This window comes from Quercus robur, chromosome 2, assembly GCF_932294415.1.
Source record: "Quercus robur chromosome 2, dhQueRobu3.1, whole genome shotgun sequence".
Lineage (NCBI taxonomy): Eukaryota > Viridiplantae > Streptophyta > Magnoliopsida > Fagales > Fagaceae > Quercus > Quercus robur.
Window position 1 is genome coordinate 19,369,282 of NC_065535.1, and position 25,045 is coordinate 19,394,326.

The 25,045-nt window shown below is 34.0% G+C and overlaps 1 protein-coding gene across 1 annotated transcript in view; it reads left to right on the forward strand.

The window, feature by feature from the left end:
• Positions 1-17,539, forward strand: part of LOC126712786 (aspartyl protease family protein At5g10770-like) — a 47,078-nt gene extending 29,539 nt beyond the window's left edge. Inside the window, exons 2-4 of the mRNA XM_050412245.1 lie at positions 13,589-13,746; positions 15,555-15,992; positions 16,536-17,539. Coding sequence (XP_050268202.1) covers positions 13,589-13,746; positions 15,555-15,992; positions 16,536-17,362 — 1,423 coding nt within the window. The 3' untranslated portion in view covers positions 17,363-17,539. The remainder of the gene's footprint in view (positions 1-13,588; positions 13,747-15,554; positions 15,993-16,535) is intronic.
• The last annotated feature ends 7,506 nt before the right edge of the window (positions 17,540-25,045 follow it).

Genomic DNA, 25,045 nt, shown 5'->3' on the forward strand with positions numbered 1-25,045 from the left:
AACTTCAAAGGGCAAAGCTGATTCTTCCTAGTCTTCTCATGAGGCTCTTTTGAGCAAAAGGTGTGGAAATTCCTCAAGACATTAGTCTCATGCCTACTCCTCCAGCTATCAATGCTCTAACAATTGCACGAATTAAAGTTCGTCTTCTGGGTGATGAAGAGGAGGGTGATCAAGCACAAGGAGAACCTATGGACACTGAGACAGAAGCAGAAGGACAACGCTCAAGCTCAAGAAGCCGTACTAAAAGGAGCCAATCTTCAACATCTTCTGAAGTACCTCCAGATGCATTTTAGATCATTCTGGAGAGGATTGACGGCCTGCGAGACACCCAAATTGAGCAATCTGACAGGCTGATTGCTATCCAAGACCAGATTAACTTGCTTTCAGTCAAGTTTGACAGCTTCACTACGCAGCCCTAGCCCTTTGGCCATTCCGGTAAAAAAGGGGGAGATATGGAGTAGGAGTAGCTCTTGAGGGGGAGCATCATTTTGAGGGGGAGAAATTTTAAGCACTTTTAGTTTATATTGTTATGGTGTTTTTGTTTGGATTTAGTTTCAATTAAGTACTTTGGTTTGAACTCTATAACTCTAGTACTTGGTTTTCTACTACTTGACTATGATGTGTTGTGAATACTTGAATACTTAGCTATTTGAAATATTTCAGTTAATATTTAGTATTTTGGTTTTGTACCTTTGCTTTGTAGCTTAGTACTTTTAGTTAATGTTACGCATTTTCTTTAGTACATCACTCTTGTGTCCTTGTTGGATATTTTATCCTTGATGCAATTACTTTGTGTTTTTGTATTGGTTAAGTGTTAGACATGCAAATGATACTTTACATTGAGCTTATTAGCTTGCATGTCTGCATGTTCATTCCTTGTGTAAATGATTATTATGATCACTATTTATAGTGATTGTTCTTGTTTGGTCAAGTCATGCTTTACTGTTTTAATCTTTACTGCTTGATCTCATTGTGCTTGCTTCATATGCATTTCAAGATTTCTGCTTACAATGATCGTCTTGTGCTGTTGTTTTCAGGAAATACTTGATTGTATGGTTCAAGAGCTTCACAATTTCTAGAATTAGAATGTGAGTGAGTTTTGGCAACTGTTCCTAACTCACATGTTAAGTCTAGAGTCTGTTTTAGGGTTTTGTCATGGAATAGCCAAAGGGGGAGATTGTAAGGTTGAATTTATTCAACCATGTGTTGGCTTTATTTTGTGCCAAATTTGCTTGTAATTTAGCAATTAGATACCTTGTATTTAGGTGGGAATTATGTAAGGGTAGGGTGTGAGAGAGTGTGAAGAAAACTCAAGATGTGTGCACTCAAGAAGAGTCTCGCGACTAGCAAGTCGCCAGAATGGCACACGTGTGAAGCATGCAGGGGGAGCTGAAGGGTCATGCTAGCTGTAGCACTATAATGCAAAACTTCTAGTCTGGCTAAACAGTTAGCTCGTGACTGGAAACTCGCGACTCGTTCCAGTCACGAGGTCGAGTCGCCAGAATGCCCTGTTTGATTGAAACCTGACCTTTCGCATTCCTCATACACCCTACTATAAATATCCTTATACCCATGAAATGTAGAGAGCTTCCAAATAGAATTTTGAGAGGGAAACCCTAGAAAAGAAGAAGATTGACTTATCCACAATCTTCATCTTTTGATTCTCCAAATTCCTCTACTCTCACCCTCTCCATTGACATATCCTTGAGAGGTATATTTAGCCAAATCATTATCTCACCATACCCATATTAGTAAGGAGGTATTTTGGTACTTAAGAAGCAGTTCAGAAGGGACCAATTCATTTTAGTTGATGCAATGGGCTATTGTGGGATTCGATAAGCTAGGGGAAACAAGGTTCGGCGTAATCTTGTTGGAGCAAGAAGTTTGGAGGGCTTAGGTGCACTGGGTAGATTAGGCTTGGAGGGTCTTCTGCTATTCACGTATCCCAACTTCATTCTCTAGTGGATTATTGACCACTTGGAGGGCGGCAGAGAGGTTTTTCATCGAGTACTTTGGTTTCCTCTTCGATAACACATCGCCGTGTTATTTTTGTGTTTGCATCTTTCTTCCCTTTCTCTTTACCTTTTAATTATTGCTGTGATTGTGATTAATTATGGTTCAGAGTGTGTTACCGATTTGGTTATAGCTTATATTTCATATTTCGCACATATATTGTTTGATTATAAGCTTGTGTTGGTAGTTTTGTTTTTGGGGGTTTAAATGTTCATAGGTGTTTTACACACTGTTTAAACTTTCATGCGGAATAAGAGTAAATGAGTGTAAACAACCGATTACACTACCCTAAGTCATATTCATCCATTATCAATGATATAAAGTAAAGCTTAAGAGTAGGGAAGAGAGATGTAAACACAAGATAACATCGAGACGTGTTATCAAAGAGGAAACAGAAGAACTCGGCGAAAAACCACTCCACCGCCCTCCAAGCGGTAATTGATCCACTAGAGAATAAAGTTGGAGTACACAAATAACAAAAGACCTTTCAAGCCTAGTCTACATAATGTACTTGAGCCCTCCAAGCACCTGCTACCAATGGACTTCTCGGAGTCATGTCTTTTCTTACTTTCCGAATCCTGCAATACACCCGATTGCATCTGCTAAGCCTCATCGGCTTCTTTTGGCAAATCCCCAAAGCTTCCCAAGCTTCAAAACACTCTTTACACTCTGAAAAAGTGTGGGTTATGTTTAGGTACAAATCTCCTTTCAAGGTATGGCAATGGGAGAGGGAATGAGAAAAGGCTACAATGATTTCTCACTAAGAATGAGTAGCTCTCTCTCTAAAAGATGGGTGTGTTGTGTTGTAGAAAACCTATTTAGGGTTTTTCTCTCTGAATGCCCTCTCATACTTTTGTGGGTAATGAGGGTATATATAGTATGGGTAAGGGTAAGAAAGTCACACTTAAAATCCTTTAAGCAGAACATTTCGTGAGTATTTTGCGGGAAGGCCTTACCCGTGAGACACTTGCGAAATCAACAGCCTGGCATAACTCTTTAACTTCTAGCATGTGCTTCTTACGTACCCTTTTCGTGGGATACTCTTCTTTGAGTTAGTTGCGAAATTGCATTGATTCTTCATTTCATGCTCGATTTTTCACCAACTTAATACTAAACCTAATACAATAAAATCCCACAAAATACAAGGAACAAAATTAAAGCAATTACAACACTTTTTGTCATGGAATAAAGCCAACATAAAACATAGTTGTAAATTACAACTTTACAAAGGTTTAAATGAAAATTATTTAATAAAAAATAGTTAGTTTAGAATCAGGGATTTTTGAATCAACTGTAAAGTCATTTATTTTTGAATAAGGGATTTGGTTTAGAATCCTACATATGCCCAAAATAATCTATCTCTATTATGAAGCGGTCGCCATAAATTTCAAAAATCCTGATGCGTACATGGAGGTCATAGAGCAGATGTCATTATAATAATGAACAAATTTGTTCAAAGATACTTTATGGTATGTTACATGGAGAATACTTCATCCTTTTATATTTTAGATTATGTTATTAAGAAGATAAGTTTTGAATAGGTTAATGGACATAAAATAATGGACTGGGGAATTAATTTTCATTAATTGAATTATAATTAGTAATTGTTTATTGTCATATTTGATTTTTTTTGGTGTGACAAAAAAAGTCACTGTTTTGTTCTTTAATTAAGATAAATGAGATTTTTCTTTACTGTTTTCCCTAATTTTTTTTTTGGTATATACCGTACCCTAATAATTTAAAGGGAAATTATTGACGAGAAATAAATTGTAAAGAAAAAAAATGATAAAGCTTTGAAGATCCCCTCAGCAAAGTTCAGGAAAAGGTATCCCAAATCTAATGTGAAATGAGGGCTCTTATAATTTCTCCCACGTTATAATGTATACATCACCAGATTAAATAAACGATAAGACTAATCCTTGGTGAGAATGTGCTTCCTTTTGAGATAGCTAGAAGTTACAGCAGAATTTGGAAGACCTAATAATATGAACATAAAAAAGAATGTAAAGGTGATGGACAGTGGACTCCACCATCATTGGTACTAAAGCTAGACTTAAGAGTGTGAACAAGAAGAAAAATCTGAAGCTGATGTACTCCATCATAAACATCAAGCGAAAGAAAAATAATGAAAATTGCAAGATGCCATGAAAGCAATATTTTTGTCTCATCCACACTTGAAAAAAAAAAAAAAAAAAATCTTGCCCATTTTAAGTGATATATGGTTATCTAATCCACTATCAATTGATTTTATTTAGTCTTTGAAAGATATGGTAAAAACACATTGTTTCATTTAACAAATTACACAAGAAATTATTCACTCCTATTTTAAGAGTATCCTCATCCTCTCATAACAAATGTGGGCCCATGTATACGACTTATGGTAGAATCCACACTCACACTCTCATCTGAGAGGAGAGAGTAACCCTAATGATTTCAACCGCATTATCTTATTGGGATGGTGTGGTTCTCATGCATTAAATCTTGGGAGAGTTCTTAGGTATTGGGACTTGGGAAAATTAACTTTGTTAATTGTTTGTTATGAAACCAAAGATACACTCTACTCTTTTTCTATTATTTTTCTTTTTCTGGGTCACTCTTTCTAAATAAGTGGGAAATTAAAAAAAGGGATGGGAATGGGACATGGAAGAAGAAATTGGTCCCTTAATTGAAAAAAAAGGGTATAAATTAGGACATATTCCATCTTTTTTCCACCACTAACTAGAAGTGGATTCTGGCCTACTGCCAAAGAAGAATCCATTCATAATTGATAATCCATCTCTTCACTTCTTTCTCTCTCTGTCTCTTCTCAAGAATCCAGCTATTGTATGCCCACAAGTAACGTGCATTATGGCCCACGACAAAACAAGATTGTAAGCATAATGAGAACTCTGAATTAGTGCTTATAAGGGCCACTAGATCACCACTTGAGTCTTGACCATTAGTTGGTGGCCGTCGATAAAAATTTCCTTACCTCCATGACAATGATGTCTTGACCTGAGTCCATCTTTTTATTGGTAAATTACACAGATCTTGAATTTACAATATTTCCACCCCACGTTTATGAGAGAGAATATATCATTTAAATTAGACCTCACTTACCATTTTAACATTGAATTTTCATAAAATAATTATGATACCTAATTTAAGTACTTTGGCAAGTGATAAAGTGAACTTAGAGGATAATATCAATTAAGTTGTTGCATTCGAGAGATATTTTGGGAGAGAGTGATTCAACATTAGTTTAGATATGGAGAATCAATTTGTTTTATGTTTGGTGATCCAATATGAAAGTTATTTTCTTACCTAGTGAAAAAATATATAAAAGCCAACATAGATCTCGATCTGATTATTATTCCCAGAGAAGGCAAATATGATAGGACACCTACATAAGTGATGCGATGGGTTTTAGAAACAAGAGGAGTTTATATAAACTATAAAGTATATTAAGTTGATGATTAAAAATATGTTGAATTGAAGTATAACTAGAATGAAAACAAGTGGAGACATCACAAGCATATTTGTTATCACTATAGATTTGCATAAAAGATCAATATTAAATTCGTATCACTTTACACTAGTGATCATGGATAAGCTCACTAGATCAATTCAAGATGTAGACCATTGGTTTTAGCATATATATGAAACTAGATGTGGAGTTAATGTAATGTAAGAAATTTGAAGAGATGGAGTTTAAAGACTTTCAGCTAAGTAGAACTAAAACAGAGTACATGAATGTACTTTTAGTAAAAGTAGAAACAAAGAGGTTGTAAGATTTGATGGTTAAGAAATACCATAGAGTAAGAGCATTCAATATCCTGGATTAATAATTCATAAGAATTGAGAAATTAAAAATGATATGAATTAAAGGATAGAAGCAAAGTAGATGAAATGGAGTAGAGTATCGAGAGTATTGAGTGATTCTTGAATACCTATAAAGTTAAATGGAGAATGTTATCTATAAGACTACTATAAGACCTCTAGCTATATCCTATGATATTGAATGTAGGACTGTTAAGATGTAACATGTTCATAAATGTGTAGTTGAAATGAGAATGTTAAAATGGTTAGGTGGAAATAACACAAGACAAGATAGAATTCTAAAGGAGAAAATTTGCTTACAAATAGGTGTGACACCTATTTATGGAAAGATGAGGGAGGGTCGCTTGAGATGATTTGATCATGTACATTTGAGAGCGATTAATGTACCAATGAGAAACAATGAGTTGATTCAAATTGACAGAAAAAAAAAAGTGAGGAAAAAATAGAGAAAGACCTAAAATAACATTAATAAAATGGAAAAAAATTCTTGTAGCTAACCTTAATTTGTCTATTGATGATAAATAATTGACCCAACATTTTGAGACTTATGGTTGCTTTAAGTACCATGAGTTACTTAAAGTCTCATATAATTGAAAAATAAATCTGGAGTTCTGTAAGGGCTTAGATTTGTGCAAAAACACAAGAGCTTGTTCAGACCCCTAAAATTGAAAGTTACGGCTAGATTGCTTTTATTTTAACTTAAACAAAGTGCGGAACAAGTGTAAATGAGCACAATGAACCGATACTACTATAGTGCATAAACATGAATAACAAACAATAAATGTAAAGTACAAGAGTAAGGGAAGAGAGATGCAAACACAAGATAACACCAAGACGTGTTATCAAAGAGAAAACCGAAGAACTCGACGAAAAATCTCTCCGTGGCCCTCCAAGTTGAAATCGATCCACTAGAGAATAAAGTTGGAGTACACAAATAATAAAAGACTCTTCAAGCCTAGTCTACCCAATGTACTTGAGCCCTCCAAGCTCCTGCTACCAACGAACTTCTTGGAGTCTTATCTTTACTAACTTTCCGGATCTCGCAATACGCTCGATTGCATCAGCCAAGCCTTGTCGGTTTTTTTTGGTAAATATCCAAAGCTTCCTAAAATAACATTAATAAAAGGGAAAAAAAATTCTTGTAGCTAACCTTAATTTGTCTATTGATGATACATAATTGACCTAACATTTTGAGACTTATGGTCGCTTTAAGTACCATGAGTTACTTAAAGTCTCATATAATTGAAAAATAAATTTGGAGTTCTGTAAGGGCTTAGATTTGTGCAAAAACACAAGAGCTTGTTCAGATCCCTAAAATAAAAGTTACAGCTAGATTACTTTTACTTTAACTTAAACAAAGTGCGGAACAAGTGTAAATGAGCATAATGAACCGATACTACTATAGTGCATAAACATGAATAACAAACAATAAATGTAAAGTACAAGAGTAAGGAAAGAGAGATGCAAACACAAGACTGAACTTGCGAAATGAAGTCTGACAATTGACTCTTCAGCTTTCAACATGTGCTTCTCACATAGCCTTTTTGTGGGTTACTCTTCTTGCGAACTTCTTGCAAGCTAGTCGTGAAACTGCACTGATCTTTATTTCATACTCGATTTTTTACCAACTTAATACTAAACCCAATACAATAAAATTCCACAAAATACAAGGAAATAAATTAATATAATTATAACACTTTTTGTCATGGAATAAAGCCAACATAAAATATAGTTGTAAATCACTACAAGTTCAATTTCCACTTATATTAAAAATCAATTGGTATCTTAGTCTGATGATAAAAAACAATCATTAATAGTAGATATCATGGGCCAAAAATAAAAAATAAAAAGTACCATGGGTTACATAGTAAGTTGCTTAGTAATAATGTAAATTTAGCCTGTATTCTATTAACTTTTTAAGCCTAATACTATTTGGTGAGCACGGGTAAGAGATTAATTAAGAGGCGTGAGAGTGGTATTTGATAGATTAGATCTTGGTTGGTCCGATGAATGATTAATGTGGAAGTTTGGTTCCATTGTGGATGGCCGAATGTGGTCATCGAGTGCATAATGTTTTTTACATTAAAAAACATTATGTACTCGGTGACCACTAATGTTTTATACAATAAGTAGACTTTGAGTTACCCAGACAGTGTTCTGCAATGGAAGTGGTGGCCCCCATTAATAAAGACTGAACTTTCCAGTCTAAAAATTCCAGTGGAGGACTTGGAAATCAAACTTTTGGGCTAAGTTCATATGCATATAAATTGATGTATGGGTGAAGTTCAATTCTTTACTTTTTCTAATAAATTAGCATTATTGTTGTAGGGGTAAAGTTCCCAGATCAAATAATGGGCCTTGGGCCCCATATAGAATTCGACCACGTCCGAGGAGAAGGTGTGAGCGCCAAAAAGGGCTCCCGGCCCAATTCTTATGGGCCCAAACTTGTTTAAAAGGCGGTCCAAGGAGAAATGTCTCCTCGGACGTACCAAGTATGGCTCAAACATGCACCCTACCAGCAATAAAGAATCACTCCAATGAGTATTAGTGGCAGGGATGAGTCCCACAAGCCTGTGAGAGGGAAGAGAGTATAGGATGTCAAGGGAGAGACTACAGTTGCCACATTAAATGCATGATAGCTACTTTTCTGGCCGCATTAATGTGGAGAGGACTGGCAAACAGTGTTACCTTCTCTATTACAACTCACAGAAAGATAGGGGAGATGTCCGATGGGACGGGCACTCAAGTGAAGGTCCAGATGATCAACAAGTGTAAGGTTTTGATGACTTCAAGGGGGCTATATAAGAGAAGGGAACCCCCATGAAGAAGGGGACCAGAAAAAAGGAGGAACATAGAACAGAAGAAGAAGAGAAAGACCATAACCTTTGAACAGAGACAAGGATACACCTCATACGTCTCCTCGGACCATATACCTAATGGACATGAAGGAGATTTTCTTACTTTTGATTGTTGTATGGCCCAAAGTTAACTAGCACACACTTCGTTAGGGCCTAGTTTTGTAACCCACTCTCTACAAATTCATTGTCTAGGGCTCTTTGGGCCAGAACCCCATAACTGTTGGGCCCAGGCCTCGAATCGAGACCCTACAATTGTGATGCATGGCTTAAACAAAATTTATATGTAAATAATTTTTTTTATTAATTTACTTAAAATTAGATAATAAAATATATAATAAATATAAATGAATATTTTACTTTTAAGTTATATAATGAATGCATATTGTGTGAAACTAAGATATTATAAAATGTATATATATATATATATATATCTCAATTAATCACCAACGTATATTTAAATAGAAAAACCTTGAATTTAATAATTAAAAACTATCCAAAACAATAATTGAAATCATATTTAAGTGGAAACCTCAATTCAATAATTAAGAACAATCTAAATTACTAAACATAAAAAGTAGCTTAAATGAAGCATCGAAAAGAAAGAAATATAAATAATAAAAAAGTAACTTCAATGAAGCATCAAAAAGAAAGAAATATAATTCAACACATAAACTCAAAGTTACAAAGAAGTTCCTATTAAAAAAAAAGTTACGGAGAAGAAATTGAGAGAATGAAGTCTAATATATGTGCAATAAAAAAGTAACTTCAATGAAGCATCAAAAAGAAAGAAATATAATTCAACACATAAACTCAAAGTTACAAAGAAGTTCCTATTAAAAAAAAAGTTACGGAGAAGAAATTGAGAGAATGAAGTCTAATATATGTGCAATGTTAGCAAAAAGAGTGAAGGAAAATACAAAAAGAAAACAACAACTAAGTCTTCATATTTATCTTAAAAATTAATAGAAATGTGTAGAAAAAAGTCAATAAGAATAACTATAATTTTATGTCAATCTATGAGGTGTTTTTAAAAAATAAAATTAAACTTTTTTTATTATTATAAGAAATTAAAACTATAGGTAAATTAATAATAAAAAGATTATATGATACGATTTATTTATTTATTTTTATTTTTATATAGGCTTTTCTAATAAAGTTGATAAAAATCACTTTGCCCCTGTTAAGATGTGCCAAACTGCCAATTTGATAAGTAAATGGACAGTCGCATTTCAACCTTTTTGATTAACTCGGTTTGAAACCATCAAATTAATTAATCAATTCAAATTTAATTCATTAGTTTGAATGAATTGCAATTTGAATTTAATTCAATTCATTAAGAACTAAATGAAATGGAATTTAAATATACACTTAGATTAAGTTAGAATATAATTTCTATCTTTTATATAAAAAAAAGTGCAAATTTGAATGGGTTGGTTGGTTTTACAATTTTATTTATTAGTTTGGAATAAGTATGAATTATTGGAAATATAAGATTTTGGGAAGACTACAATTAATTAAAACCTCAGTATAATATATAGAGACAATACTATATACTTAATTTAAAAGTTTAAATCTATGAATTTGGGTCAACTAGTGTTACTGTTTTTCTTGTTTTTATATTGATTTTATTTTATTTATTAATTTATAGGAACTTGTTTTGGTATTTGATATATGGAGAGGCCAAAGAATAATGGATATTCATTTATTGTAGTTGGTAAAAAAGGGTATCACATGTCAAGAAATAAATTGGAAATTGGATCAAATTTAAAGTGATTTGGTCCTCATTTTACGTAGGGAAGTTGGGATTTCAAATGTATAAATTGAACTAGACTGTAACTCAAGCGTACGCACAGAAACGAATTTTATCAATAATCAAATTGGTGGTATGAAACGCTATGTTGTCAACAATTTTTTATAAAAATAAATTAAAATTGTTTGTTTATTAATTGAGATTTTTTTTAAAAAAAAAATCAAATTTGAAATCTTTAGTACTTCGGGTTTTGTTAATACCAGGATCGTGTAGAAAATAATACTTGTATGCCTTAGTTTTTTTTTGTTTTTTGTTGAGTTTAATGTTATGATGATTACATTGTTTAGTATTTTTTTGCTATTCAATTGAATAAATAGTGAAGAAAAGAGCATAATATGATTTTTATTTGGCTACTATTTAGATTCCAAACATATGAATTGAAAATTTTATTTCAAGAATTGGGGTAAATGAATGTCAATTCCATTCAAATGATCAATACCTGGGTTTCCAGAAAAAGACTGAACTACAAAATATATATATATATATATATATATATATATCTGTTTATTAAACACAAATCATACTATAAGCCAAAATTAGAGTGAGGCTTCCAATAAGAAAAGTTTCGCAGCTGTCAGCTGTAGGGTATGCGTTGAATTCATGTTTAACCGTAAAAGAAGTAGTTTTCATACCACCATCCCAATTCCCAAGTCCCAAAAAAACCTCCATTAACATAAGGTTTTTCTTTCTGCGTAAAGGTAATTAGGTCTTGTCCGGAAAGAAACTTGATTGGTTTCACTTTCAATCTCTTTCATGTGTGGAAGGGAAATCATAAAATGAAGTTTATCGTAGCATATACAAATATAATTTAGTAGATTCTCAAAAAAAAAAAAAAAAAAAAAAAAATTTAGTAATCCTTTCAGTCCCAATTTGCAGCGCCAGTCGTGCCACAAATCAAACAATTACATGAGGAAGTGGGTTGTTACGTTCGGTAGAACGCGTCATTTTACATAGCACCTCCTTTCTTCTAGAAAAAAAATAAAAATTTGGTACACAGCTTATTTTGTTTGTTTTGACGAAAAATGGTGTAAAAATAGTTTTTCATATTTTTTAATGTTGGGTAGCATAAGAAAAAATGAATCAAAAGAAAATTGTTATTATATTTTCCTTATCATTAGACTAAGATACCAATCAGTTTTTAGTGTGGGCGGGAATAAAATTCTAGAATTCTTATTCAATCATGAGAGACTTTACCAGTTGAACTAATATAAAAGGTATAGCTTATTTTTTAGAGATTTTTTCAACTAATTTTTTTGGAAAACAAACTTTATTTCTTGGTAAGCTAAATAAGGAAAGTTAAAAAATCATATTCCAACTCATTTAAGGTTTCTACCAAACATAAACAAATGAGATATTTTTATAGAAAACACATTATGGAAAAAGAAAAATGACTTATTTTCTAGAAAATATTAACATTGAAATTAACAAACAAAGCTTTAATTCATAATTTTTTTTTTTTTTTCACAATTGCCAAGTTATGAATGATAGAAAATAAATTGGTGTTAGTGGTGGATTCATGTGAAAATTATAAAATGTACAATTTAGTAGATTGTGAAATTCATTATGTCTGTAATACTACTAGAAAAATTAAAAGAGTCTATAACTCACATTGCATTCATGATGCAATTAAATTATGTAATTTTAAAAGAGAAAAATTAATGAATGCTCTAAGAGTATTTATGGGAAAATTGGAAAAAAAAAGTAATTAATGTTTTGACAACTTCTTCCATTTTTCATAAAAGTGATATAAAAACTTTTTTTAAAATAATTTATTAACCATTGCTCTAATGACACTAGTTAACAAAACCCTTTTTAAATTTAGGTAGGATTTACTTCTAATTTTTTAGGCACCTACTCTTAGTTCTCTTTGTTTAAATGATGTTCACGTCAAGGGAGTCAATACCATACCGGAGGTTATATCGATTTGGCCAGCGGTATGATATATTTCGGATACCGGTCAATACCGGTGTACCGTTTCTGGTTTACCGCTATTTTTTAATTTATAAATATATATATATATATATATATATATATATATATATATATATTTATATATATATGTATGTGTGTGTGTGTCTGTGTGTGTATATATATATATTATAATAAATATAAAAGTTTACCATAAAACATTTCCTCAATTCAGAACTAATTATTTATGGTTTTAAACTTTAGTATCAATTAAAAGAAAAAAAAAAAACACAATATAAAAAATAGAAAGCTTAAAAGTTACCATTGCATACTAAGAAAACAAATAATACTAATAAGTTAATGCAAATAAGTTACCATTCTGCTCTAACAAAAATTTAAAAATTACAAAACTTAAAAAAAAAAAAAAAAAATTTTCTGTACCGGTCAATATTGCCCGAAATTGGCCGGTACAGTTGGTATTTTTTCTGGTACGAAACAGAGGGGTTATATGTACCGGTTTGCTTGCCGGTATGATATATACCGGCCGGTACGGAATCGACTCCCTTGGTTCACGTGGCACAAAAGAAAGTTTTTATTTTTATTTTTTTATTATTTTTTTGTACAAGATAGAATTTCTACTTTAGCCTAATTTAAGTGTATATGTGTGTGAAGTTTCTTCCTGGAGACTTGAACCCCGACCCTTACCCCCCTTCTCACACCCCACAAGTACTTATACTTGTAGAGTGACCAACGCATTAAGGGGGCACAAAAGAAAGTTAAAAGTATTTAGAATGACATATTTATTAGGTATTTAATTACACATATTTCAATAAAATTACATAAATTTTAACAAGAAATTAAATGAGTAATAATTTTAAAGTAGCCATATATATCTTTGCAAGTGCAATTGTATAAAGTAGCCAAATAGCATAAATAAAAAAATTACTTGCTGTTTGTGTTCGTGTAGCTCACGGTTTGTTTGATTTTTTTTTCTTGTGGACTTCTAGATTAGCTGTTAATAATAATCTATTGCGTGATTTGATTTGCATTTATCACCAATAAGCCTATAAATATTAAGGTCAAGAAAGACACTAGGAGTGCACATATTAGTAAGATAGCAACGTAGTAGCTAAGGATATAAAGTATAAACAATGCCCACTCCCACCACTTCCTTCCTTAGGTTTCTCTTCTTTAGCGTTCTTGTTTTTCTTTGCACTCTGGACAACCTGGGATTTGCCCTTCAACCAAGAGAGTTGGAAGAAGAACATCTTACTCATATGCATACCCTTAATGTCAGCTCTCTAATACCGTCAACTACTTGCAGCCCTTCTACCAAAGGTTTCTCATACAACTTTCATCTCTCTCTCTCTCTCTCTCTCTCTCTCTCTCTCTAGATTCTCGTAATGCTACTATTATTATAGTCATTCCAACTCTTATAAGTTATTATTTTTTTCAGTCTTAATGTCTTATGATTTATAATTTATTAGATTCTTGTAAGTTGGAGAAACCTACTCGAGCAAAAGAAGTGAGGGTAGGTTTAAAAACAAATTGCCAATGAGCAATACTAATAGTAAAACTTTTTCTTTCACAAAATGTTAGAGGACGTTATTTGGTAAATAGGATTGACATTTATTTCCATAAAGTTTTGGGATTGCTATTTATATTTTTTAAAGGTAAAAATAGGAGAAGAGGGCTGGTGAGAGTAGAAGCTCAGTAGTCATACACTACAAGAGGTGCTGGGGTATCCTTCTCATGGGGCAATTGGGAAAGGGCAAAATATTTTGCCACAGCTAGGTAATGATTTAATAATCACTTGGCGGCTTTGAGATGGCATTTTATGGTGTGTCATAAAAGGCTATGATTGGTAGGTGGTCCTACAAAGCGGATGTGACTATTGCAATAGGGGCCAAGGGTTGATAATTGATAGAAGGGGCAATTAACGTGGCTCCCCGGCAAGAATTGGATTTGAGTTTTAACAACTAACTGTATATTAGTATTTTTTATATTCTATTTCAATCTCAAATGATAGATCTAAAAAATAAACGTGTTCTTTATATAAATCAGAAATATGGAATCTCGCTCAAAACCAAGTAAAGTGCTATTATAATTACGCCAAAGCAGATAAGCCACTGTGATCGTTCCCCATACCCATTTTTTGTTTACCATTTTTTTTTTCCAATAGCTCTAATGTTACAGTTCACGAGAGCACTCTACCTAGGCCAATTCCTCCTACAGGACTTTTATAATCTTATTTTTCGCTTTTTCACATTTGTTATTTCACATTCACTCTCATGGGTCCGGTTATGTCAAGCACAACAAGCACTAGGCCACAAAGTAAACACATCTCTCTAAAAAAAAAAAGTAAAAAAAAAAAAAAAAAAATCACACACTCAAAGGAGAGCTGTCATGAGCAGTTAACAGATATGCGCGTGGTTGAGCCGATGGGCTTCTAGCCCACAGTCCCTTAACATCTCCCCTATCTCCCACAAGTTCAACCTGTCATTCTCCTCCTTTTCTTTCTAGTTTCTATCCCTCCCTTCACCTTTCCAAATAATAATTGAAAAAACAAAATTTTTTCTTAGCAAAGAAAAAATGATTGGTTTATATAAAAGTGATTATCCATCGTTCACAGTTGACAATTTTGAGAAATATTATAATAGATGGTGCAATCTTAGGATAAAAATTCTTTTTCACACTTCATAGATTTCGCTTTTGAAACTATTGACCCAATGGCTAGCAAGAATCCTTTGATGATCCATCTAATCACAATGGGAATGAACCCAACTATTTTTATTTATTTTTGATTAAGTAGAACCTAACTATGCCTGCCCTATTCAGATTTCAATTTTCTAGATGGGGTTTGGTGGAAGGACAAAAGTAAAATTTGTGTTGACAAATCATAGGCCCTAAATTTTTTTTGTCAAATTAGGTTTTCTTTGGCTGTCACGGGTTATTGAATAATCTTCCCCCCCAAAAAAAAAATCCTATTTGGCACGTTTTCTTTTGGTTAGCCACTTATTGTTACCTTTTTCCTAAATAAACAATTTTATTTTAGTTGTTTTTGGTGAAAACATACAAAAATCAGCAGTTGTATGAATTTGTTTATATGTCAAAACAATTCTAATCGATGTCGAATTAAAATGCAGGCTCTAATAAGAGGGCATCCTTAACAGTGGCAGACAAACATGGCCCATGCTCTCAACTCAATCAAGACAAAGTTAAAGCACCCACTATGACTGAAATCCTCGAACAAGACCAATCCAGGGTCAATTCGATTCAGGCTAGGCTCTCAAAAAAGCTGGGTCTTAATGGTTTACGTGCATCAAAGGCCACTACTATCCCAGCCAAGTCTGGTAGCACCATTGGCTCGGGCAACTATGTTGTGACCATTGGCCTTGGCACTCCAAAAAGGGACTTAACACTCGTATTTGATACTGGCAGCGACCTCTCTTGGACTCAATGCCAACCTTGCTTAAAATCTTGCTACCAACAAAAGGAACCAACCTTTGATCCATCTAAATCATCGACTTATTCAAATATTTCGTGTAGTTCATCAGTGTGTTCTCAACTCTCCTCTGCCACAGGTATTTAATAATTTGAAACCTTTATATGCAAGTAACTATAGACATAACAACAATTATAGTCGAATAAGAGATTTAATATTTGATCCCATATTACATAAAAAATTAATTGATGTCTTATCTAAAAATAGTCATACATGCTAACTATTATACTCTTTTAAGTTCTAAGTAATATTTTGTTATTTAATATTTATATTATTAACAATTAAAATTTTGAAAACTGGAAAAGTATGTTGCATAATAATTAATTAATATTTCAAATATTTCAAAATTTTCTTTGAAAATATTGTTCTAAGAAATAAAGTAAAATAATTTCTTAAATATAGAACAGGCTACTAATTTTATTTTTTCTTTTTGTAATAAGCTAATGAGAGTGAAAAAACTGAAACTTGTAAATTTGGAAAGTATTTTTGTTAATGAAAGTCCTAAAATAAATTAATACTACTTTTTATATCCGATGTGATTCACATAAATAGAATAATTTAAAATAAAAATGTACGAAGTGAAAGAATAATCTTTACCATTAAAAAATTTGTGATAACGCAGGGAACTCCCCGGGCTGCAGTTCCTCGACCTGTGTGTACGGCATACAATATGGCGATCAATCATTCTCTGTGGGATTTTTCGGCAAAGAGAAGCTAACCTTGACATCAACAGATGTGTTCAACAATTTCTTATTCGGCTGTGGCCAAAACAACCAAGGTCTCTTCAGTGGTGCAGCTGGATTACTTGGTCTCGGCCGTGACCCACTTTCCTTAATCCAACAAACCGCAACAAAATACAACCGTGTCTTCTCTTATTGCCTTCCATCAACTTCTAGCGCTACTGGTAGCCTCACGTTTGGAAAAACTACTAGCTCTTCGAGTGCCATCAAATTCACTCCCTTGTCGAAACTCACTGAAGATACCTCATTTTACGGCCTCGACACACTCGGGATCACTGTAGGTGGAAAGAAGTTATCGATTGCAACCTCAGTTTTTTCGAATGCAGGCACCGTTATCGATTCAGGGACTGTCATAACACGTTTGCCGCCCGATGCTTATAGCGCCTTGAGGGCGGCGTTTAAGGCTAAAATGAAGAGTTACCCTTTGACAAGTGGGTTTTCGTTGCTTGATACATGTTATGATCTTAGCAAATACAAGACAGTTTCGATTCCAAAGATAAGCTTTTCGTTTAGTGGTAATGTGAAGGTGGATTTGGATGTGTCGGGGATAATTCTCGCTCAAAAAATCTCGCAGGTTTGTTTGGCTTTTGCTGGTAACAGTGATAGTGATTCTGTTGGGATTTTTGGGAATGTGCAGCAGAGAAGGTTGGAGGTGGTGTATGATGTTGCAGGAGGGAGAGTTGGGTTTGGTCCTGCTGGTTGTACCTGAAATGGTTTGGTGATCAAATAGTCATGTAATAATAAACTATTGATAAAAATCAATGGAAATGTTAATTGCCATAGCAAAATAGATTGGCAATGGTTAATATTAGTGACTTAATTAGGCACATGTGTATCTAAATAAAAACATGTTTGCAAGTTATGTACAACGAGGGTTACTTTGTTACGGATTTTGGGTTTAATATACACTTTATAAATCATATGTTGATAAAATCTGTAAAGTTATAATTTTCAATTATGTTTTGTTGGCATTAATTTAGTGTCAAATTTGATTGTATTTAGTCAATCATTTTCCTGTATATTTGTGGGATTTAATGTAAGGGTTGAGTGTGTGAAATTTGGTGAAAAATTGTGAAGAAAAGACAACTCACGACTTGCTCGCGATTGGCTCGCGAGTGGACTACCCGTGAAAGGCCACATGAAAAGCATATACTGGAAGGTGAAGAGTCAAGTGCCAGGAGACATCTTGCGACTAGGCCAACTCGCGAGATGACCCGTGCAATGCACTACCAGCCTGTTTTAGTGTGCTTGACTCAATTTTTTACCCACACTATAAAAGCCCACATTACCCACGAAATTGTAAGGAGAATCTCATAGAGAAAACCCTAGAAATACACTTGAGAGTTAGAGATTGTAAACCAACAATCATCTACACATTTTTCTTAATTTTCCTCTACTCTTACCTCTCTAATTACAAATCCTTAAGAGGTTTTTAACCCAAACACATACCTCACCTAATCTGAGTGTTGAGAGTTGTTTTGGTGCATGAAGGAAGCATTGAAAGAAGTCATTTTATAGTGGATGCAATTTGGAGCTAATTGTAGAACTCAGTGAAGTCCTTTAGGAGTTGGAACTTGGAGGCTTCAAGTACAGTGTGTAGATTAGGCTTGGAGAATCTTCTTGATATCCTTGTAATCCAACTTTGTTTACTAGTGGATCATTTCGGCTTGGAGGGCCTTGGAGAGGAATTTCGCCAAGTACTTTAGTTTCCTTTTTGATAATACGTCTTGGTGTTATCTTATATTTGCATCTCTCTTCCCTTACTACTTGTACTATATATTTACTTGTTGTTTATATATGCATATGCACTAGGTAGTAGTCCAGGTTAATTGCGCATTAATTACTCTTATTCCGTACTTAGTTAAATAGGTTAAAAGCAATTTAGTTGTAAGTTTAAAATTGAGGGTCTAAACAAGCTATAATGTTTCGCACTATTGAGCTTTCAAAATCAATGAAGATGTTAATTGCGGTGGCATAATAAATAAAATAAATTTTGTAAGTCATGTATAACAATGTAATATTATTGCTTGCAATGGTTATTTACTTCATTTGTAAACTAGAGACCCAGATTTTCATCTTCTTTTGTTGGATTTTCGCTATGGCAGGTCCAATTTCTATTGTCAAATTGATCTCATGGAATACTTTCTTTTGATTCCATCAATTTCTCGGATTATTGTAGCGCTTAGTTTAAGGTGTGTACGAACTACTTTTAGAGCAACTATGGATGTGCACAATCACTTCATTCACTACTATAAAGCGTATACTCAACCATGGGTAGAGCTAACATGAGAGGCTTTTTGTTCTACTTATGAGAGCCACTAATAAACATCGGTCCTCACAATAGAAATGATGTTATATTCATGATTGACAAAGACAACAAAGATCATTTTACACCCATCCACAGAAACTCTAACATCTCCTTTCTTCTAGGGGGAAAATAAAAATTGATGTAAAATTTCTCTTTATAATTTGTTTTACAAAACTAGTGAGGCTACAAGTTGTTAATTATAGAAAATGATGTTAATGGTGGGTCAATATAAAAATTCATAGTTTTAAAAACCGGACTGGACTAGCCGGTTCAACTAGTTCAACCAAGTACCAATCTGGTCTGATAAAAGTCCCAAAATTGAATAAAACCAAAAATCGGGACCAAAACTGGTTCTTTAACCGTACTGGTTTTAAAACCATAGAAAATCATTAACAAATCACTGTGAACTATCTTAGCAAATGGTAAAAAAATTTGTGAGCATAATTATTTTATCTGTAGCGTTATTAGAAAAAAAAAGCTTAACTTGCTTTCATGATCAATCCAAGATAATATTATTGGGAAAAAAATTAGTGTTCATGTGGCACGAGAAAGTTAAAATAACTAGAGTGACATATTTAGGTCTTCTTTTTTGTACATTGATAGTTCGGTCTAGGGGAATTTGAACCTCCGATATCTCTTTTAGAAATACCAAAATTTGCATATCAATTGAATTTCAAGGCTCTTGGAGACATATTTAGGCCTTAATTACATATAATTTAATAAGAAAACAAATGAGTAATTTTAAAGGCTTGGTAGCCCATACCTCTTCATTTTTTGGTGCAAGTATGGTTATTCAATGTTAAGATTCTCTCCATTTAATCCAGATCTATTTTATGATTTAAATGAAATATTATTAATTTAAAAGGAATATTCAATGTCACGTAATTTTTTTAAAGTTTAAATGACATGATATTTTGTACATTGTTAAACTTTAAAACAGAACCTTAATTAAAATTGGCTATTTCCATTTCAATTCATTTCAAGTGAAATGAAGAAAATCCAATTAGGGTCATTGAATAGAAATCAGGCAGGACAATTATCCTACCTCAAAAAGTCTATTTGAGTTGATATGCGAAGAGGAGTTAAATTTTTTCATTTCCTCCATAATGACAAATTATCCTACCTCAAGCATAGACCTCATGTGAGAGTGCATTAGTTTCTGCCATGTAGTGCTCTAATTTTGCATTTAGCCTTTTTAACCTCTTTTCATTAACTTTTTTAACTCTTACCTAATAGATCATAGTAACTTATTTTTACGGTTATTTAAAATATGGGTCGCTCTTGAGTCTTGACAATTAGAACAAATGTTATTCTTTAGAAAATGGACTACATTTTAAAAATAGATCAAAACTTATAAAAATCTCAAGCCTGGTTATTACCTTACATATTATGACCTAGGTCCCACTTGTAGATCAAGGCCAAAACTCTTACCTACCTACAAACTCTCTTCTTCCTACACCACATGTAAATGATACTTCTAGAAAATCTTATTTTCATGAAAACATGTCTTCCTCATGAAAAATTGTTCTATGCAATTTATGTAGGCAAATTCTCTTTGTCATCGACCAATGCAACAAAAATATAAATAAATCTTGAGATTCCTGAGGTTGTTGAAATAACTGACAAGTGCATATTTTAAAAATTTTTGATAATAAAAAAAGTCTGACAAACAGCATATACTATCTCACAAATACCATTTACATAATATTTTCTTAAAAAAAACTTCAATGATAGGAATGGTCAAAAACATTATCCTATACAAAAAATACCAAAAATACTTGTAAAACAATTTTCATATGAGGATTTATCTTTAAACAATATGAAGACAATAACAGAGATCAAATGCATTGAATAGGGTACTATCAAACAAGTTTGTTAATCCTTTCAAATTATACTCATCATTTACATGAAAAAAATAATAATACATCATACTCATCATTTACATTAAAAATAAAAATAAATATTAACTTCAAAGTTCATTGTAGGATGTGAATTGCTACTATATTGCAACAATAAGCAACCTTGATACAATGATAGGTTGGTATTGTATTTCATGCATGCTTTGTGGAAGGAAGGTCAAACCACAATCAGGATCATTTTGGTGTGCAAAATTTGAAACAAAAAAATAAATCTCCCTATCCCAAGGTTAGAAGCACTCACATTAACTACATACTCTCCAAATATTTATAACATATTCATCTTACTATAACTACGATACAATTGAAAACAACTTCATATACATGATACAAATTGAATTTTTTGATACAACTGATAAAACGACTTTTGTGATATTTGATTGAGATGCTGAAAAAATCCTAAATAAATTTGCAAGTGATCTTACTAAAAAACAAATTGCGATACAACTTATTTTAATTATTGTAAAACTATTGATCATAATATACATAAAATTCCTTATATGCAGATTGATATTGGAGTAGGAATCTGACATAAACTGAAGAAAATACATTTTCCTATTTTGTTTGAATGAATTCAATCTAAAGGATGATTTTTAAATTTGCATATTTGCTAAGATTTTTGATGCACCTTAAAATGACAAAAATGTATGGAAGAAGAAAAATAGACACAATCCAATGTGCTATATTAATTCTTTTGCTACACTATTCCTAAACTAACAAAAAAGTTTAAAAACATTTACAAAAAATGTCACATCACATTTAGATTGATGTAAATAACATTTTGAAATTTAATATGAATGCAAATACCTACACAAAATCTTAGTGACAACAAATCTGTAAGTCCAAATTTTGCAAGATTAGTCAAGAATCTTCCATTGCCAATTCATAATTAGTGATCAACACAAATGATGCAACAAAAGGAAAAAGTGATGAAAGCTTAAAAATTGAACAAATAGGGACGGACCAAACTTCAAACATTGAAGTTGAAGAAACAGATGATTATAACATACCCCTCAACAAGCTTTACAAGCATCGCCATATCACAAAAAACAAAGCATTGAAGAAACAAAAAAAACAAGATTTCGCAATGAAGCTCTTTATTACATCACATAATAAAGATAAATAATATGGAATGAATTAACATGATTTTATCAACTTTTATCATACAATATTAATCCAAAGCTAATTTTTTTTATTGCTCATTATTGGAATAGAATAATTATAATGGATATGTGTATACAATTTATAATTGTTTCTTCTTGTAAGGACTCAATTTGAGTCCTTAGCCCAAAGGATAAATGAACCTAGGCCCAAAAAGCCCAATACAATGAATTTATAGAGAGTGGGTTGGAAAACTAGGCTTTAATGAATCAGACAACAAGTAAAGTAGATTCAGATGACAAGAAAATGGAGATAGACTGGTTCAATGTAAAGAAAATTGTCCTCGGCATAGTCCGAGATTAGTTCTTATTTATTGATTCTTAAGTTTGATTACAAGTTCAGTTATGGATTGCTACAGTTTTTCTGGCTCAATTTCTCGATCCCTTTCTCTTAAGGCCTTCCTCCTAATTTATACTATTTCTCCCCTCTCATCTCTATCCTCCATGTGGACAGTAGATTGCTTAGGTTGATCCTTGTCCCATCAGCACCCTTCTAAAGTCTTTGGGGGTAGCTGTAAGGCTGAAAAACATTGTTTAGATATCACTTCCTCATTAATGTGGCCAGAGAGTTAGATACAGAGCATTCAATGCAGTGGTAGCAGCTTTCCCTTAGATATTCCCTAGCTTCCATCCCTCTTGTACGTTTATAATGCACATTCTTATCAATAGAACTTACTGTAATGTCACCCTGGATGATAGGACACACATTTTGATATTTGCTTCATTTGGTCGAGGGGATATTCCTCCTCGGCCCACCTCCCCCAGCCTTTACAGTCATAGCTTGCTCGTGAAGTTCAAAGTCTTATGTCTTCCTTACTATTGATCTACCCTCAGACCACTAAGCCTCCTCGGACAAGGCCCAAGGCCCAATATATATTTGGGCCTACATCCCTATAATAGCGCCTCAAAACTCCGGATTTCCCCTCCTATCCGAGGAGAAAAATGGGGTTTTGATGTTTTGAACAATAAATCCCACACGTTTCTTTGACTTCCACACATAAGAATGTCGCTTCGCGTGTCCCATAACTATTCCTGACACTTTGGAGCCCATGACGTATCATTAAATGCTTCAGGTGGCACTTTGTTCCTCGTATTCTATGGTGAGATATAGATCCTACGGCTGGCATTTTTTCTTGAAATTTGAGTGGGATAACTCCCACTCAATTCCACCTTCTATATAAGGCACCTGGGGGAATCATTTCTCCTCATTTTACAAATCTTCGAGCTTTCCAGAAATTCTTAACTCTTAAACCTTCAAGGCTTCCCAAGTTTCTAAAGTCTCCAAGTCTTTTTCTTTAAAAAAAAAATTAAACCTTTAAGAAGTACCAGAAGCAACACACGTGCTCATTCTCGTAAGTTTCTTCTTTTCTAGATTCTTTTCTCCTCGGCCAGTCTCCTTGGCCTTCCATTCTCTATTTCCTTTCCTTGAAAACTTCATTTGTTTCCCTTTAGCTTAACTAAATGGGTAGATTTAAGCACCTCGTAGACTCTCCCGTCGGTATGGAGGGCTTTAAGGCTAAATATCACATTCCACAGGGGGTTGCCCTGCGGTATTGTGCTCCAGATTACATAGTTACAGATAGAAAAGAAGGGGAGGTTGTCATTCCTATGATCACCTTCATAGAAGAAGGAATGACGCTTCCTATGGGTAGGGTAACCCGAGATTACCTACTTAACCATAGGTTGTGTCCTCATCAGTGCGCGCCCAACCTATTTAGATTCTTAGGTAGCGTTGGTGCTCTTAATGAGCAGATTGGTTTGGGACTTACCTAGCATGATGTAGTCCATATGTACGAGTGCCATTCATTTGCTGGCTTAGGGTATTACCTCAAGTCTAGGTCCTCCATTGTTAGGCTTATATCGTGTCTTCTCAGTCCAATAAGGGCCTGAAGGATGACTACTTAATTGCCTTTGGGGAATGGCACGACAGTCTTCACTGCCCAACTCAGGAGGGAGAGCCAGGTGGGGTATCCTAGGGTTAGGTCTCATGAAATGGGATTTAGTTCTTTCAGCTTTGCTACTCTTTCCTCTAGCATTTCATTTTCCTTTGATGGTGAGTTTTATTGGTCTGACCATGCTTTTACTCCTCGGCCATTTTTGCAGATAAAAAGCACATAGCACCTCGCCTTGGTTTGGTCAATGTCGCAGACCTCAACAAAGTCCTAAGGTCCGAAGTGTTTGTGAGTGAGGACGGGCAGTTAAGAGCGGTCCACCTCATCCTCGATTTCGAGCCGCTATTAGACGCTTTCTAGGACGTTGGCAACGCCATCAGGGTAAGCAACCCTCGGCAATGTAGGATAGACGTCTCAGTTCCCGCTTTTTCTAGCTTGAGAAGATCTCCTACTAGTCAAACTGCCCCTCCATCGTGCTCTCCCTAAAGCAGCAGCCCCGTAGGAAGAGATTAATTCCTCACGTCTATCACTCGAGGAGGAAATAGACCAATTCTAACTTGAGGAGGAGAGGGAGGAACAGTGAGCTCTTGTCATCCCCATATTGGACGTCGAGGAAGAGTTCGATAGACTTTCAGGTGTTCGCACCCCAGGCCTCGTGGTAGCGTGTGTAGTTGACAGCTTTGAGGAGGAAGAAGAAGAAATGGCCTAAACCCGAGGAAAGGTTTAAGAGACCTTATGGCTGGGAGGAACAAAGGGTCATCATCCAAGGAGGCTCCAAAATCTCAGGTTCCCCTTACTCTCCCCCCCCCCCCCCTTCATCCTACAACCACAGTCAGCCTGCTCCCCTACCCTAACTTGAAAAAGAAAAGGAAGGAGCAAGAAATGGAGGAGGGTGAGGTGGTCTCTCAAAAGGAGGCCAAGCACTAGAAGACATCCAAAGACAAGCGTGCCTCCTCTGTGGACAGTAGGGAGGACCCAAGTATGGCCCTCAGCTGGAGCTGGATGGCGCTGCCATCCCATGGAGCTCCTTCATTAGGGAGTTCCAGAGAGGGCACTTCTCTTACGTTACTGAAACCTTAGAGCAGCCCCTACTCTTGCCGAAAGACATGGAGGCTC